This window comes from Mastigoproctus giganteus, chromosome 6 (genome assembly GCF_048544385.1).
Source record: "Mastigoproctus giganteus isolate SK-2022 chromosome 6, ASM4854438v1, whole genome shotgun sequence".
Lineage (NCBI taxonomy): Eukaryota > Metazoa > Arthropoda > Arachnida > Uropygi > Thelyphonidae > Mastigoproctus > Mastigoproctus giganteus.
Window position 1 is genome coordinate 29,222,713 of NC_143580.1, and position 15,271 is coordinate 29,237,983.

Below are 15,271 nucleotides of genomic sequence, written 5' to 3' on the forward strand. Positions count from 1 at the left end.
AAAACCCTTTCCTTTACCCCTGATAGTAGTTAAATCTTTAAGTAAATCCCATGTCAGTACACTGTGATCACTGCCACCTAGTGGTTCTTTTATCTGCAAATTCCTAATACATGAATGATCACTGCTGATAACCAGATCAAGAGTATTACTTTCTCTGGTTGCCTCTCGAACATGCTGCTGCAGAAAACAATCATCCAATAAATCCACAAAAGTCTGACTAGTGTGTGAGTGCCCAACCCACAAGTTCCAGTCAATATCTGGGAAGTTAAAATCCCCCATTATAAGACATTCCGATTTACTAGCCCACTCTATTTCTCTGTACAATTGTTCATTGTACTCATTCAAGTCATTAGGCCTATAACACACTCTACTCTTATTTTTGCTTTCGCAGTGCTTATGTCACACCAAACTGACTCAACAGTGCACTGTTCATCTATATCAACTGGATGCACTTCTTTTGATTTTATGTTTTTCTTTATCAACAGCATAACACCTCCTCCCTTCCTATCCTGTCTATCCTTTCCGTACACATTGTACTCCCCAAATTCCAGTTCGGCATTCCTTATATCTGTGTGACACCACGTCTCTGATATCCCAACAATATCCGCCTTTGATGTCTTGACCAACACTTCAAATTTATTTACTATACTTCTAGCATTGGTATACATGCACCTATTCTTAATTACTCTAACACATCCCATATACCCACCTGTTTCACGACGACTGCCATCCGTCCCTGAAACCCCCAACACCCCAGGTCGCTACTTATTCTAATAGAAGTTGTGCAAGAATCACCTTCACCTCTGCCTACGGCTACTGTTAAACTATTAGTCCTTGTATCCCCCCCCCAAGCTATCAGTTTTCCGACCCACCTAACACTGCCTTGATAGCATCAGCAAATATTCTTGCACCCTTTCTATTTAAGTGTATCCCATCCCTGTAGAAGCAGTCTCTCCTGTTAACAAATACAGTCCACGCTGAAAAAAATTCTATCCCTTGAGCCTTGCACAATCTTTCCAGGGCCGAATTGATCGACAAGGCTCTCATCATATACTCCCTCCTATCGTGTCTGGGCAGAATTGCAGACACTTTCAAAATCAACCCTAAGTCACGGCTTTTTTTCATCAGTGACCTGTACTTGTTAAGCAATTCTGCCGGTCTCCTACTCTTGATATCATTAGTGCCAACGTGTACAACTATATCACCTTTTGTGGCCCTAAAAGATGATATCTGCTCTACAACGTCATCAACCTTTGCCCCTGGCAGACATACCCTGGTCCTGTTCCACCTATCCTCTTTACAAAGGATGTTCCCCGTTACTGTGAGAGGCATCAGTAAAATGAATGAGGATGGAATTTTCTTCAAGGTTATAAATGATGCTAGAACTAGGGGACATAAATTCAAGTTACGGGGAGAAATGTTTAGATTGGACTGCAGGAAGTTTTATTTTAGCCAACGAGTTATAAATTACTGGAATAAGTTGCCTACGTGGGTGGTAGAGGCTGATAGTTTGGGGAAATTCAAAGGTCATCTGGATAGTACCTTCGGGTCAGGGAAGCGCATAGGATGATAAGGTTTAATTTCCTTTTCTTTTACTAATTATTATCATCATTGTTTTATTCTGTTTTTTTTTTTTTTTTTTTTTTTAACGGTGCAGCATAAGCCATTAGGCTTTCTTGCACCAAGCGGCCATTACTAATACTAATAATAACGTAAACCCCACAGAATTCCAGCTATCGGTATTTTTGCAAATGCAAAAAGATAGCTTACTACCTGTTTATAATTAGATGTACAAACAGAAAAGACCAATTACATGGAAAGTGCAAATTGTTTTATGATAGTGACCTCCAGAAATGTGCTTTAGTAAAATGTGAGCTCACGTGGGGTGATAATAGTGAGTTTTTAACCCTGTAAAGTTCTTTACAGAAAATTTCATTTTGACCATTATCATGGTGCCGACTAAGAGAATAAGTTGCAGTGGTACTAGTCAATCTACCGAGAAAAGGAAAGTGATCGATTTGAATCAGAAAATTAAACTAATAAGGATGTATGAAAATGGTCAAGCATTAACAAGTATCGCACTGAATTCAGATTTGTCAATAATAAATATATTATTAGTCATTCCTGAGTTACGTAAAACTCAACGAAGTAAGAAGTCCTGGAACATATCTCTTACGTATGTCAGGGACTTCTGTATTTTTGGATTAACCGGGAAATCGATTATCTGGGATTTGTTTTTTACCATCTATCCCGGAAAATTGAGAGTCTACTGTATTGTCAGTTGTTTATTACAGCCATCATTAACAAAAATAAGAAAATTGGAGAATTTTTTTAAAAATGCTCATTTTAAAATTAAGGGAATAAGCAGGTTTTCTTTTTGCAAAAAAATTAGTAGTTTCACTTCTTTGTGAAAAGGAAAAGATGGAAGAAAAAATTATGAACTATATTAAAAAGTAAGATCGGAAGGGATCAAATAAAATCAAAAAGATAAATTCTCTATCAAACTTGAACAGTGGTAGCCGTGTTGGGAAAGATATGGAAAACAAGTGTAAGAGATGGTGGAAAAATGTAGTAGTAGTAGTAGTAGTAGTGGCATGTGATGCAAGAAAGCAAGTGTATGAGCTTATGCAGCATCAGCCAAAAAAAAAAAATTCACACCATTCCCTCCAAATGCCTGTCCAGTTCCTCCTTAAATTTATTCAACCTATCAACTTCCACAACGCCACATGGAAGTTTGTTCCAGCAATTAACCACCCGCTGGCTAAAGGAAAATTTCCGCACATCTATTCTACATCTGTCTTTTCTTAATTTGAATTTATGCCCCCTTAGGTTTGTAATCTGAACAAGTGGAAGGATCCCATCAGAATTCAGCGTGCTCAACCCTCAAGGCCTTGGTGTTTGGTGTTTAGTTAAAAATCATTAACTAAAATAACAAAAAATGATACAGGCAAAGGTACAACAGAAGATAAGGCTATTTCAGAAGTATGGAGTAAATACTTGCATTTGTAAATGGAGTGAGAATAACACTGAAGAAGAGACAAAGATATTGAACTAGGGGGTAAATTTGGGACAGTATATTATTGAAATGTAAAAGATCATAGAAAGGCACCAGGTGTGGATGAAGTTTGACTTAAGTGCTGAAAACTGAAGGTAAAATAGTGGACTGATGCAATGTCATTGTGGTTACATCAGACTGTTTTGCAAAGGACAAATTCCAGAAGACTGGACCAAAGAATTAATTATACCAACATACAGATTGTTTCAGAAGTATGTGCAAAAAAAAAAAAAAAATCTAGGATATTCACTTCACAGAACAATTTCAGTACAAATTTTCATACACCCAAAGAAGTTCATTATAACAGGATTTTACTGTCTGAGAAATTTTCTGTTTGAATTTTTTCACAACGGGTTTATGACTCTCAGATTACATTGGGCAGTAGTATTCCAGATTATAGTGAACCTTATGTTCCTTCTTTATGGTGAAAAAAAAAATAATAATAAAACAAATCATACACATTATACACACTGAATCTATAACAAATAAGTAAATTTACTTCACATAATTCATAACTGCAAATCATAGTATTATAAAATACTATCATGATCACGACCTCACATTATACTGAATATACAAATTTTCCATAATGCACTTTTTCTTAAATCAAAAAAGTGCCAAAAACATTTTATGCGTGGAGGAAAGATGGGGGAGTCTAAATACAGAAGAAAAGCCATCTTTCCAAGATTGTACTGTGACCTCCAATAAAGACTAAATAATAAACATTTTCTGTATGTGACCATAGAGCAACACTCAGGGCCATCATTACCATTAAACCCTTAGTTCACTTTCTTCATCAGGGCTGATTACACTTCTGCATTTTAAGGAAAGTTCTTTAATGGTTTACTGCTGATAAGTAACCTGAACTTTTATTTCTAAATTTCAAAATATGTGGCATATATATATTTTTCACAAATGATGTTATATCCTGCCTTTGTTTTTCCATAATATAATTACCACAAATGCAAGAAAATATATTTGGATCATTCGAACAATGCGTTTCCAAAGATTCACAATACGAAAGTCACAATAGAAGCAGATACTAGTTATCAATGTCAAGAAAACACTTGAATACAGAAGAAACGCTTCACAGGTTTATACAGTTCCCTGATTTGCAAGTCTCATCATGTCCAGGCATGTCTATATCTGTCATCACAGAGGATATAGTACTCATACCGCACATACATTCAACGAGTATCTAAGAAAACAATTCTTACTGCTGTTTGTAAAAAACTGCAACAAATGATAAGTAAAAACAGGATTTTTAGAATTAGAACTAAAAGTACACTCATCAGCATCAAATTCAAAGCAGACTAGTATTATTAGGCCTTTATCAGGAATGATATTATTCTGGATTCTCCCACATTTTCCATCCATCATCACTGTCAGACACACGTAATCAGTCTTCGCACTCATCAACAAATGTTCCTCACTTTTATTGAGCTGCCACTGCTTAAAAATATTCTACAATCAATACTTGAAACAATGCAAAATAACAATAAAAGGCTATTAAAGATGTTTTGTCAAATCAGATAATATTACTGCCCAATGCGACATGAAAGTCACAAAGCTGATGATTTTTTATGAAAGTTGTGGGGGGGGGGGGGCGCTTGCTTTAAAAGCAAATTTGAATACTTACTGATGCTTCACATGTTTTTTTATATAATTTGTATGGACAAAAACAAAAAGCAATATTCTAATCTATAGACTCATAGTGATAATACAAAGCTCCTATCGTTCACAAATATAACTATTATAAATAAGAATCAAATATAATAAAATTGGTGTAATTTTGAAGTTATATTGGGCAGAAGCAGATACAAAGATGAGCCAATAGTATGATAGCCTGTTTCAGGATTTACTGGTTACTCAAGCAGCAAGTGGTCTCTAGTGAGAATTCCCACACAAAACAGTCAAATGTTATTTGGTTTGAGCTTTCTACCCCTACACACATAGAGAGGAAAATGGTAATGGTCTTGTCCCACAGCAGAGGAAGGCACAGAAGGACAAGGGAGTCCTTTGATTATCATAAACTGCTTTATGATAATCAAAGGATTATCATAAAATATATCCATTTATTTTTATACACTACTCTATAAAAAAAAAAAAAAAAAAAAAAAAAAGTATAACTGTGATTAACACACGGGTATTCCAAGCAATTTTATCTCATTCCAACGTACCTTTTCATATGATTCTACAAATTTTTGACTAGATTCAAATCTAGGAACTGTAGAGGGGTTGGAAGAGGATGCATGGAACATTCCATTACAGTCTGGGCACAAATAAATAATGCAGGAGGAACCCAGAATAAACAATATTTGCATATACCCAAGAGCTGAGAGACCTCAAAAATGACAGCAAGATCACTACTTTCTAGGAATGTACTGCCTACACAAGGACACCATCAGAGGTCATCACACATCTGTTGGTGGACTGCATATTCACCCCCTTTGGCAACCAGTGTTGCCATTCACAACATCAATGTAAACAAATACATTGGTTACAATAAGATAAAAGGTGTTTAACTAAGTTCAGGACAGTTGCATATACCTAATACTTAGCATACATAACAAGCACAGGGTGCTTATTATTATGGAGTACCTCTGTTTGTGTAAATTGAAGGTATCTCTGATTTTGTTCAGTTGCTGCTTTTCAATGTAATTTCTGTTTACACCATAGGAAAGAGGCTATTAATACAGATTGTGGATTAATTTTGGATTTCCCTATGTTTGTTACTCAATTTTTCCTTCAACAACCACAAATTATAGATACCTGACATAATCTGTACAGACATATAATTTCCACTGTTGCTCTAAAGCAGGAATTCTCAACGGGGCAATATCGCCTGGAAAATTTGCACAGGAAAATTGGTTTTTGGGGAGCCAAAAAAAATCATGGGATTACAATGTTCATCCCTACCTGACATCTTATTCCTTAATATTTAATTGCTCTCATTGGGTTTTCTTTTCCGCTGAGACAACTGATTTTTAACCTATAGGTATATTATATTAGGAGTGAGTGATAAATTTCGATAAAAGAAAGATAGTGGCTTGATTTAATTCAATCAGCTTTGCTTTTTCAAGCAAGCATTAAATTCCTAAGTGCTTCCAGATGTAATTATGCAATCCTTACCGTCTGCACCTTTCCAACAGCTGCGACCTTGGTGGCGGTGTGGTGGGCGTAGTTTATTTATTTATTCTTTTGTTTCATTGGTCAGTATGAGGCACGGATGGGATGAGGAAATGTTTCAGTCTATTGTTTCTACTTTCTAAGCGACAATTAGTATTGATTTATTGTTTCCTCATGGAAGTTGTTTATTTTTGATCCACAGTGCTTTTTGTGAGTGACATAGGCTATGAGAGTTAAGTAAAAATAGTTTATATTTGATTATTTAATTCTTTGTAATTATTCATTCTATCATCAAACATGTCAAGTGCTGAAAAGAAAAAGTAGTATCTGGTGAATATCTAGCTTATAGTTTTAATAAAAGCCCATTCGACTCAAAACAACCTGTGTCTTATGTGTAATAGTTCTTTTTCAAATGAGGCTATTAAACCATCTACTTTCAGATCACTTAAAAAGGAAACATCCTGATGAAGCTGGTAAACATATCGAATATTTTAAAAATTTAAAACAGAATTTTGAGAAATGTTACACTGTTACTTCCTCATTTAAGAACGCACAAACATGGAATGACTGCATCTTATAAAACTGGTAGTGCTCATACAGTTGCTGAGAATGTTATATGACCTGCATTAGACTAATTTCAACAGTGATGCATAAAAATCCTTCCAGTATTTTAAAAGCATTGCCATTGAGCAATGATTCAATTCAAAGATGAATCAATGAGACATCAGTTAATATAGAAGAGCAGCTAACTGACAAACTAAAAATGAGAAAATTTTCTATTCAGATTGATGAATACACAGTTACTGACAATACGGCCCTTCTAATGCCATACATTCATTATTTCAATGATCACTGTAAATTGCAAGAAGAGATGTTTGTAAAATCTATAGAAACTGACTGTACTGGAATATCCATTTTTGCTGCTGTAAAAACATGGTTTGATGAAAAACAAGTATCACTGGAAAATTTGATATCCTGTGCCACTGATGCTGCTACCTCCATAATTGTATCACAAATATTTTATAGCCCACCTAAAGGAAGTATGTCCCAAAGTTAGCATTAGTAGAGGCATGTGATTCAAAAAAGCAAGCTTATACAGCATCAGCAAAAAAAAAAAAAAAAACACCTTCTCATTTCACCCATCCATTCACCCCAAATACTTGTCTAGTTCTGCCTTGAACTTATTTAAGTCTTCGACCTCCACTACGACAGTTGGAAGTTTGTTCCAACTATCACCCACCCGCTGGATAAAAGCGAATTTCTGCACATTTATTCTACAATTATCTTTCCTCGATTTCAATTTGCATCCACTCAAGTGAGTAATCTGGGCAAGAGGAAGAATCCCATCAGCATTGAGCTTGCTCAAACCATTGAAGGCCTTATACACCTCAATTAGATCACCTCACAGGTGCCTAGTCTCCAGATGCTGCAATTTGCAGAACTTGTCTTTCTTGGTAACAGCAACCCTTTGTTCCACTCACCAATCTCAATCTCGTTTCCCTTCTCTGTATTCATTCCAGCAGCTCTATATCCTTCCTAAAATGCAGCCTCCAGACCTGTATGCAGTACTCAAGGTGTGGCCTGACCATTGACTTATAGGGACAATCACATCCTTATCTCTGCTAGCAAAATTTCTGTATATCAGTAACAAGACACCACCATGACCTGCTCTTGCACCTGTCTGCACTGCTCAGAAAACTTCATATCTGACTTGCACAATTACCCCCCAGGTCCTTTTCATTCTGCACTACCCTGAGTATAGTATCATCCAGTTGATACGTTACCCTGGGGTTATTGCTACCCATATGCAGTACTTTACATTTGTTGATGTAAAACTTCAGTTGCCACCTCTTAAGCCCATCTGCTCAACTTTTCTAGATCCTGTTTCAGTAGTATACTATCGTTACTGTCATTAACAATCTTGCCAACATTTGTATTATCTGCAAACTTAGACATTAACCCTGATATATATATTAACCCTTAGACATTAACACTGATAAATATAGAAAACAACACTGGGCCCAACACCGAACCATGGGGGACTCCACTAATAACATTAGTCCACGAAGAGCAGTGTCCATTGATTACCACTCTTGTCTTCTCTTACTCAACCATCTTTTATCCATTATAGCAAGTTGCCCTTAATGCCATACTGCTTCAATTTGTACAGTAGTCTTCCATGTCCAATAGTTCGTGCAATACACATCGACATCATCTGGTTGCAAAAAATATTAGTCCAGTTCTTTATCAATCTCTCAGTATAGTTATTAAAGCCATCAATAAAATAAAGTCACATAGCAAACATCATTGCTTTTCAGAAAATTTTGCATTGATAATGAAGAACAGTATGTGAGGCTTCTTTTACTTTTACATACATAAGTCAGTTTCCTTTTTAAAGGAAAATGTAACAAGATTTATAAACCTTTTTTAATACGATAATTAGTTTTTTAGAAAGAAAAGGAGACAGATTTAGCCAAGGAGATCAGCAAATGCAAAATATATGTGGCTTGGATTTTTTGAAAACTTAATGAAGTATCACTTCAACTTCAAGGGAAATTAATTACAGTGATAGACTGCAACACATTAAAAGCCTTCACTGAGAAAATGTAAATAATTGAAAGCAATGAAATGAAAAAACAATTTCATGGTATGCAAGAGTTAGCTGAAATCAATGAATCTCTCAACAAGAATGATCTTAAGAATTATTCAGATTATTCATGTTCTTTAAAAGGTGAAATGAAAAATACGTTTTCAGATTTATTTTCTTTTGAAGTGAAGCCTTAGATGTTAGATAAATTGAATGCAATGCCAGGCCTGCTAGTGAAGAAATTCAAGAAGAACTCTTTGAATTAAAATGTAAAGAAGAATGCAAATATAATCAAAAAAGGTGAAATGGCTGAGCTGTGGAGATCAAAAAGGACTAAACTTCTTTATCCAACAATGTGGTCTGAAATGGCCAAAGTACTTCTTTGTTTTCCCAATGTCTCATATGGTTGAAAGTGGTTTTAGTTCAGTAAATAAAATATTAACAAAGGAAAGAAACAGACTTGATATATGTTCAAGAGGAGACATTAGAATTAAACTTATTAACATCATACTGAACATTGAACTTTTAGCTAAGAAGCATCAGGCTTAGGGATCCCATTGAATAAAAAGAGTAAATATAAAGTATTTTCTTGTTTAAAATTTCACAGGGGCAATTAGAAAAAAAAAATTGTCTAAAAAAGTCGTTTAGGGGGCAATAATTAAAAAAGGTTGAGAAACACTGCTCTGATGGATGCTCTCACTGCACAGTTGCCAATATTATTTACCATGGGGAAATGCACCTGCATTTCCCCATGGTAAATGTATTAATAACAACGTTGATGCTGTGTTGCTCTAATCATTTTCCATAAGCTTATTTGCATATTATCAAATGATGTTATTCCAGTTAGAAATGGTAGGAAATACCGTTTGACAGAAGCATGCCCAACTATCTAATATTTTGGTAGGGAAGCATACAACTTCTTTGCTAATGTAATAAAGATCACAGTTAACATTATACAAAAATGCTATAGCCAATAAGAGAGAAGGCAGCATTCTACAGTGGATTTAAGTTTAATTGTAGATAAATCAAAAATTTGCTTATTTTACAGTATCAAAATTTACAGTTCATACACAAACACTATGCACTTTTATTAAGAAAAAGAAATTGAAATACTGCATGATTATACAATTTTTAACAGAATTTATAGTAAAATGTTAAACAAGGAAACCTGATATTAAAAAGCAAAAACCTCATTCAGATCTCTTTTCTGTTTCTCAGCCTTAGCTCTGGACTGCCTCTCAGATTCTAGATCTTCTTGAACTTCTGATAACTGACTTTCCATTTCCCTAAGTGCTTTCTGGGATTGAGCCTTAGCCACTGCTTCTTCATCACATCTTAAATAATAAGAGAAATTCTGTAAGTGTAACTAAAAGTGACCTATCGAGTAAATTATTCATTACTTCAAATGGTTTGAGGTAAAGAGCAGTTTCTGGATTAATTTTTTTACTGATGAGAGCAATATTAAATTATAAAATTTTCAGTCATAAAACACTGCTGGCCATCTATTGGCTCATAGCCCACCAATTGAATTGGGCAACTATTCTCTTCGATTCAAGAGTGAATTACACTTCAATTAAGAAATTCTTATACTTCACTATATCTTGTTGCTACAAGGGAAAATATATTTTCTCACCACACATGCATGCACACATCTGTTCACCATGGCTATTAGCACAAGATAATCTCTATTCTTCCATGTGCTGTTGTTGTTTAAGAGCTACTGGCACAAGAGCAGCTTAGGCTATAATGCACCTAGCCTAGGTAGGAGGGTTTCATATATCAGCATTTTTTCACTTTTGTGCTTTAGGATAAAGCCAAGATTTTGCTTTATAGTCATGTAGCTTCTCTATAAATGGTATACTATTAATTTTAATATTTTTGAAGTATCCAGTTAATTTATGAGTTTAAAAAAAAAGGAAGAAGAAAACGGCAGTAATATTAGACTGGTTATCTAAAATTGTTTTAAGCATTAAGTTGTTTTGTGCATTCATTATTGTTTGAAAGGCTTTTAGTCGTTCTCTATAAAATTTTGGACAGTTCACCATGAAGTGATGTATAGTTAGCAGAACTTGACAGTTTTGACACTGGGGGTGGGGGGGGCTTCACCTCTGAGTAGGTAAGAGTGAGTCATATATGTATGCCCGATTCACAATAGAGCAAGGGTCACTTCTTCCTGTCTTCCACAACATAGGTAACACTATTGTCAAGGGCCTAGCCCTCAGCACTCATGGTTTTTCCCAAAACAACCAATGATCTCAGGCCAAACAATTAAACAGTCCCAGACCATCAACACTACTGACACCAAATTTTATTGCCAGGACAACACAATCCAGCAGGTAGCTTTCTCTGGGCATCCACCACAATCTGTTTTTTTGAGCAGTCTCTCTTCACATACTTATCACATCAAAGCAAGTCTTTCCATTGGTCTGCAGTCCAAGAACAGGCCTTATACCAAGCTAGAAAGCATCTGCCATTAGTTTGGTGATTTGTGGATAGCTAAAAGAGTATCATGCAGCATGCTGTACACTACTGGTTCCAACATGTGTCCCAACCATCTCACTGATGGTGTGTGTATGCTGCAAGAATGGCAACCTGTGTTCCGAGCAGACAATTCTTTGCAGAACTCCTCTGTCACATAATGGACATACAATATAGAATGTAGTAAAACATCAGATGATTACCAGGCAACAATGTCCCAACCCATCTAATCATTGTTGTGCAAGAGGAATGAAGGATTGAACTCTCCACAGTCTATCATTCATTGGTGGTATGAGGATGGAGTATTGTAGCAGCCAAGGGAGACTGACTCACTCTTGAACTGAGTGGCATGTAATGCCAGTGGGAAACCATGTATCTGAATACTTTTTGGAGGATAGTGTATATGCCATGGCTATATATAAACTATCTCCTCCATAATTTAAAATGAACAAATGTGTATCTGAATACTTTTTGGAGGATAGTGTATATGCCATGGCTATATATAAACTATCTCCTCCAGAATTTAAAATGAACAAACGTAACAAAATGCAAATTTAAGTTGACTCCACCAGTAAAGTCTAAACTAGTCACAAATATGTAAATTAACCAAAAAACCAAATCATAATAAACAGGATTGACATTAATTAATAACACTGCCCTACTATTAATATCTGGACACTTTTTCCGTTGATAGTTGGTCACTTCTCACTCAAGCCCCTCAACGAGGGCCCTGAACATAAGGTAATGTGATAAATGGGATCCAACCACTTTAAGGTACTAGGTTTCACAGTTACGGACTAGAGACCATAATCTAGTTGTGATTGTACTACAGCATAATAAATGCAGAACAATGTGGCAGATAATGCTCTCAAGATGTTAATTTTTTTTTAAACTCATAAAAGTTGTTTGATGAGATCAAGAAGGTTGATTTTTTTGTCCAGAATTATGTCAAGGAATTGTATACTGGTCACATTCACCAACTTATTTAGGACCATATCACAATGGAGATTATGTTTTCTACAGAAATGTATGGCAATAGTTTTTTTGAATAGATAAGCAAAATCCACTGAAACCCAGCTTATAATTATGGGTTGACATTCAAATTTTCTGAGAATAGAAAAATATGCTAAAATCATGCACACAGAGTAGTGAAAACTGTAGGTGGAGTAATCTGTATTATTGAGTTAATTTTTATACTTAGAAAGTTACAGCTGAGGGAATAACAATCATAAATGAAATAAAGCCAACTCACCTCTTGACACTGCTTATTTAATATTCTATATGAAAGGGGAAATTAAGAAGAAGAAAGCAAGGGAAAGCTGAGGGGTGGAAAGCACATGTCCATGAAGTGCACCTCACTGTGGCATGTACCTGTCACTGTCAAAACATATATAGCCAGGCTGTTGTTGTTATTTGGTTTTTAGGAGCATTAGCAACTAAGGCCATATTGCTCCGAGGATATGCGGTGGTCATTCCCTGACCTTTCCGCATCCTCCGTATTTGGTGGTGACGGGCTCGAACCCCGGTCTAATCAAGAAGTGTGTGCTACGCACTGCTGCTCCTACGGAGGCGCCATATATATAGCCAGGCCTTGTATAACGTAAGTTCAATTAATGAGTTTTTAAGTTACCGCTATTTAAAAAAAATTATACCACTTTTCACTTTACACAATGCAAATTTCCAGTTAACGTGATCTTTTTTCATGTGATAGTTGAAAAAGATTTGAATTGCATACTAGGCTTACCACACATTGGTCGGGCAATAAACAAGCGTTTGCCCACTGCCTGCCTCAGTGTGTTCAGTCAACCATAGGAAGAAGATGTGTTACTTGTTTGTCTCCCACTAATAAAGTCACTTGCAGACTTGCATTTAAAAATTCTAATTTTTAAACGAGCCAGATGAAAAAGTTACCACAAAGGAGATAATGGTAAAAGAACTAGATGAAATCTTGTAAAATCTATAGAAACTGACTGTACTGGAATATCCATTTTTGCTGCTGTAAAAACATGGTTTGATGAAAAACAAATATCATTGGAAAATTTGATATCCTGTGCCATTGATGCTGCTACCTCCATGATTGTAACACAAATGTTTTATAGTCCACCTAAAGGAAGTATGTCCCAAAGTTAGCATTAGTAGAGGCATGTGATTCAAAAAAGCAAGCTTATACAGCATCAGCAAAAAAAAACCTTCTCATTTCACCCATCCATTCACTCCAAATACCAGGGCCTAGAGAAGATTGTGTCAGCGATCGGAAATTGATTGATGAAAAAAAAAAAGCCACCAACACTGTTCAAATATGTCCATAACAAATAGTTTCTTCATTGTGTATTTTATGCTAGAGTTTCCAAACTTTCTTGGTTCACATCTCCTTAATGTCTCAGTAATTTTTTCACGGCACCCCTTGGCCAAAAGAAATACCTAACAGTTCCGTTTATTAAGTAGTTAGGTCCAAACAACTTAATAAGTAATGTTGAAACTGTGAACTACCTCGAGCTAGTAGGTCATGCGGTGTCCGACAGATGTCAAGTATTGCTGTGTTTCCCTTGAAAATTTAAAATATTCCACAGAGCAGTCTGGAACCACTGTTTTAAGCAATAAACATTAAATTCTATAATTATTTTCATTATTGTTTACATGGTATACAGTTAAAAAAAAAGTTATTTAAAAGGTATTTTTAAAATTATTTATATATTTGAAGGTCAAGGACCAATTATAATTTTTCCTTTTGATTATAATATTCAATTAATACATTTCCATGATGCACTCGCGGGACGAATTAATCGAAGTCAGCCTGCAATCATTTTTGATATTATAATTTTTATAACAAAGAGAGTGGCATTTAAAATAAACACCTTTCTTGATGAAGCTGCAAAACTGAAGTTGGACCTTGGAAGGATATAATTTAAGAAGCTCCAGGCTCCTTATTCTTAGTGTGTATATTATGCATAACATCAAGCTGTATAAAATGCTTTTTAAATGTCTAGGAAAACAATAATTAGGTATTATCTTCTGATGAAACCATTATGAATCTGGGCTTTCATTTGAATCATGAGGTCTACAGCAGATCTGATTACATGAAAGCCACATTGTGAAAGGTTGACAACATATTTGATTAATGACCAGGTTAGGCCAGCATTAACAAGTTTTTGACATGGTTTTGCACATAAAGCTGTTTAGGAGGGAATTGGCCAAGTATTGGCATGGATTCACTGGGTCTTTGCCGAGTTTTAACAAGACTGACATTTGCAAGCCAGCAATTATCCAGGAAGGTATCCCCCCCCCCCTTTTTTTTTGAAAATCCACAGTTGAGAGTTCTCATCATTGAGTTATTTTACCCTAACAAAATGTACTCCCATCAGCAACATGTTGCTGCTGTCTAAAACAAGATGCAATTCAGTCATGGTGAATAAATAGTTGTAGGGCAAAGCAACATCAGAAATTGGGATTGCTTTTCAGTGTAGGACTTTAAAATCTAGAAATTATGGAAGAGGTTTGAGCAAAGGGCTCTTCTAGAATGTCAACCAGATCGTTCAGAAGTGAAACTTCATTGCCCATTCACATTCAGTATGGACAGACATTGTATGGAATTTGTTATACATTTTATTCCATATGGTCTACATTTAAGTAGATTTAATTGTACAGGCAAAGAGTCTCCACAATTCTTGTTTGCTTTCCAGTTAAGTGTATCTGGAATTAGCTCATGCTCTCTTAAAGTGTAATACATCCGCAGCAGTAGGGTGTTTGCATAAATTATTCCAAGCTCTGCTTATAGAAGTATGGGACTTGTTATTCAACACATTAAATCTGCTGGTCATCTAATAAAGTCTCGTTAGACTTTCTTGAGACTGAATCCTAGAGCGTATAGCATTTATAATATCCTTTGTAACATAATAGATGATCTACTTCAACAAAGAGGTCCTTTCAAAGAGCAATATTAAGTATTGAAGAAAGAAATCATTAGCTCTTGTTTTTAAAATATGCAATTTTATCTTATAATAAAAAAATAAGCTGATATGAAA

At 35.4% G+C, this 15,271-nt stretch overlaps 1 protein-coding gene across 1 annotated transcript in view; it reads right to left on the bottom strand.

Moving 5' to 3' along the window:
• The window catches only part of zip (myosin heavy chain 10), a 380,860-nt gene that overhangs the window by 73,237 nt on the left and 292,352 nt on the right, over window positions 1-15,271 (bottom strand). The window contains exon 25 of the mRNA XM_090375898.1: window positions 9,961-10,105. Within this exon, the coding sequence (XP_090232024.1) occupies window positions 9,961-10,105 (145 nt within the window). The remainder of the gene's footprint in view (window positions 1-9,960; window positions 10,106-15,271) is intronic.